General features: G+C 38.1%; 1 protein-coding gene across 1 annotated transcript; it reads right to left on the bottom strand.

Annotated features, from left to right (window-relative positions):
* Positions 1 to 552: 552 nt before the first annotated feature.
* LOC120730060 (immune-associated nucleotide-binding protein 12-like) lies at positions 553 to 2,797 on the bottom strand. The gene is made up of 2 exons (XM_040026160.1): positions 2,396 to 2,797; positions 553 to 2,292 (listed from the first exon to the last, which is right to left on the bottom strand). Exons 1-2 carry the CDS (start codon positions 2,649 to 2,651, stop codon positions 716 to 718), a joined length of 1,833 nt encoding a protein of 610 aa, XP_039882094.1. The 5' UTR covers positions 2,652 to 2,797; the 3' UTR covers positions 553 to 715.
* Positions 2,798 to 3,220: the final 423 nt, after the last annotated feature.

Genomic DNA, 3,220 nt, shown 5'->3' with positions numbered 1-3,220 from the left:
AAACACTCTGAACCAAGATTTGCCCCTTGTTTTAAATGATATTCATAACATATTTGTAATTTAAACAACACAGAGAAAGCAGAGTAAATTATATCTAATTAAAACACAAAAATGATTGATTGTTCAGTCATTTCATTATAATAACCCATTTATTACTAACCACACATGGATTTATGGAAAAACAATTGATCATTAACAGCTGATCTATTCCTACAAAAAGCAATATATCAGTAATTAATACAAAATATGAAGATTTTGTACTGACCGAAATGGAAGATTACATGCAAAACAATTCCTAGTGCAAACTTTGTTTTGTTAAAAAGTCTGACAAGGACATCAAGGTGACATTCAAAAACGATCTCTTTCCCAGTTTCTTTTTGAACTTAGATTCTTCAACCATGACAAGAAGTTGACAAAAATAATGGGTGCATTTGGTGCATGCCTTCCCCTTTATCTCTCTGTCCACGCTTTCCTGTCCTTCCTTCACTGTGTCTATCAAATAACCCTGGAAAAGGCCAGATGACAAAAAGAAATGGTGAAACTATCTGAAACAGTGTTTAAGTATATCTGACATTTTAGTTGATACCCAATCTGAAGTGACTTCTGTGGCAATGAAACACAATACATGTAAACTGTGAAATGGCAAATATTTTATTGTTTAGAGATCTATCTAAACCGGAGGAACAGACGCACATCTCAAACTGTACATTTCTCTTTATAAAATGCTGCAGGCTGATGGGTCATTGGCCTCTTGACTCAAGATTTGTTGCATCAGGTCAAATAATTGTTGTTCTTGTGTTTCTTGAAGTTGTTTTTTCTCCTCATTTTTTACATTCCTCATTTCTCTTTCATGTTTTTCCACTAAAGTCTTGATTTTTTTGATGTTTTCGCTCTTTTTGATCACACGTTTCATGAAGTTATTAATTTCCCTCACATAGTTTTCCCTCTGACTTTTTAATTCCTCCTTGTGTTTCATTTTGGATTCATGAAGCTCTTCAGCTAGCTTTCTGATTTCCTCTTTATATTTCTTCTCTAGGTCCTCCTGAGATTTCTTGTGTTGTTTCTCCAGTTCTTTTATTTTCTGTTCTTCCTGATCTTTTCTGATTTGATCCTCTTTTAGTTTCTTGTTTTCATATATTAGTTTTTCTGTATTATATTTTTCCTCAAGTTTTTCCAGTTTTTCTTTCTCCTGTCGTCTCTTTTCATCTTCTTGCTGTTGTTTCTCTCGCTCTTCTCTTCGTTCTTTCTCCCACTCCTCTTGTTTTCGTTGCATCTCTTCTCTGGTCTCTTCCAGCTTCCTGTCAACACTTACCTTTGCTTCTTTTTCCAACTGAATTTCTCTGTCCAATTTTTCAAGTTCTTCTTTGAATTGTTGTCGATGTATTTCTTCTTCAGCGTCCTTTTCCCTCTTCTCTTTTTCTCTCTTTTCTTCTTCTATTTTTCTTTTTTCTTGTTCTTCCTTAATTTTATCTGCCATTTCCTGGAGTTCTTGAGCTTTCTGTTCCCTCTCCTTTTCCATTTTTTTTCTATCTTCTTCCATTTTTTGTTTCATGGCTTCCATTTCTTCCTTATGTTTTCTTTCAATTGCTTTCTTTTCTCTCTCAATTTCTTCTTCCTTCTCTTTCAGAATCCTCTCCATCTCCTTCCTTATCGCAGTTTCAGCCTCTTGCAGCATCTTGTTGGAGAAACAGTGTCCTCCATTCTTCTTCACCATGGTGTCAATCTTTGCTATCAGCTCACTGACTTGTTTTTGATTGTCTTTGTCATGGTTATTGAACACATGGTATCTTCCTCCACAATCAGAGACCAGCTTCTTAAAGGAATCATCACATTTGTTCTTGATGTAGTCGTCTGAAGAGAAGCTGTCATGCACCAGTCTATCTCCTTCTGTTAAAAGGACGATAGTGAACTTCTGAGAGTTCTTCCCAAAAAATTTTTTTATGAGCTCCAGTGTCTCCTTCTCCTCTGTTGTGAATCTACCAATCTGTACCACTAGCAGGAAGACATGTGGTCCTGGCGCCAGGAGACTGACACATTTCACCATCTCCTCTAGAACCTCATCATTGGTCAAAGTTGTGTCAAACAGACCAGGAGTATCGACCACAATAACAGGACGACTGTCCACCTCACCATGTGCTTTCTCACAATTTTTTGTGACTGACATTTGACTTGATTCAGCTTTAAACTCCTTTCTTCCTAAAATGGTGTTTCCTGTAGAGCTCTTTCCACAGCCGGTCTTCCCAATTAACACAATCCTGAGACAGTTCGAGTCCTGTTCTCCAACTTCATCACCTAAAACATGAAAACAACCTGAGTTAGCTTAAAGATTGACACTTGTACATAGTTACATCAAGAGTCATTATGTCAATGGAAAATATTAATCTAGATTACTTACCACTGACAAGTTTTAAGACTTTCTCCATTTGTGCATGTAGAAAGGTTGTAGCTGTATAACAGTGTGGTTTGTCTGTGGCCTCACTAATTTTGTCCACAACCTCAAACATCTTTGGAATCCTCTTTTTGTCTTTGATGTTGAGAACCACATGTCTTTGTCCATAGGTCTGAAGGAGCTCCTGGATGTGTTGGTCTGTACTTACAAAAGTTTCAACAGCTGGGTCTGTAGGATCTGAGTCCACAGTGAACAGAATCATGGTGAAGTCATTGACTCGATAGCTGAATGTGTCCTGGATGGTCTCTAACTCTCCCTTGTCTTCATCAGTGATGGCAGCCGCAGGTAGGACCAGGATGAAGGCATGGACACCCTCCGGATCACAGAGGGAGATACACTTGAATGATTCCTCCATCACTGCCTTCCTGAGGTTTTCCATACAAGGCAGGCAGCTCCACCAGGGATACCCGACGTCCACACACCTCTCCCTTATGTTTAACAGACTCTGGTGAGTTGGAGACTGAATAAAGCTCTGTCTGACCTAAAATGGCCTTGGCTGCTGAAGTCTTCCCTGCTCCTCTCCTCCCAAACAGAACTAGGTTCAGACTGGACTTCAGATTGGATTTAGCCTCTTCTTTTAACATTAGATATTTTCCCCAGTTTTCACTCATTATCTCATTCATTTCTTCCATCAACTCTGAGTAATTTGAAAAGGACTCTTTTCTGTTAAAACTAATGAAGTGCTGCCTTTGTTTGGAATCTTCAATGAGTTTATCCACTGAGTTATTCCCTTCCTCATTATGTGTTAGGATGACAATGGAGTGATTAAAA

The sequence above is a fragment of the Simochromis diagramma genome, unplaced genomic scaffold, assembly GCF_900408965.1.
Source record: "Simochromis diagramma unplaced genomic scaffold, fSimDia1.1 OVJJ01000710.1, whole genome shotgun sequence".
NCBI lineage: Eukaryota > Metazoa > Chordata > Actinopteri > Cichliformes > Cichlidae > Simochromis > Simochromis diagramma.
The sequence above is the reverse complement of the archived record's forward strand: the minus strand, read 5'-3'. Positions and strand labels throughout refer to the sequence as shown.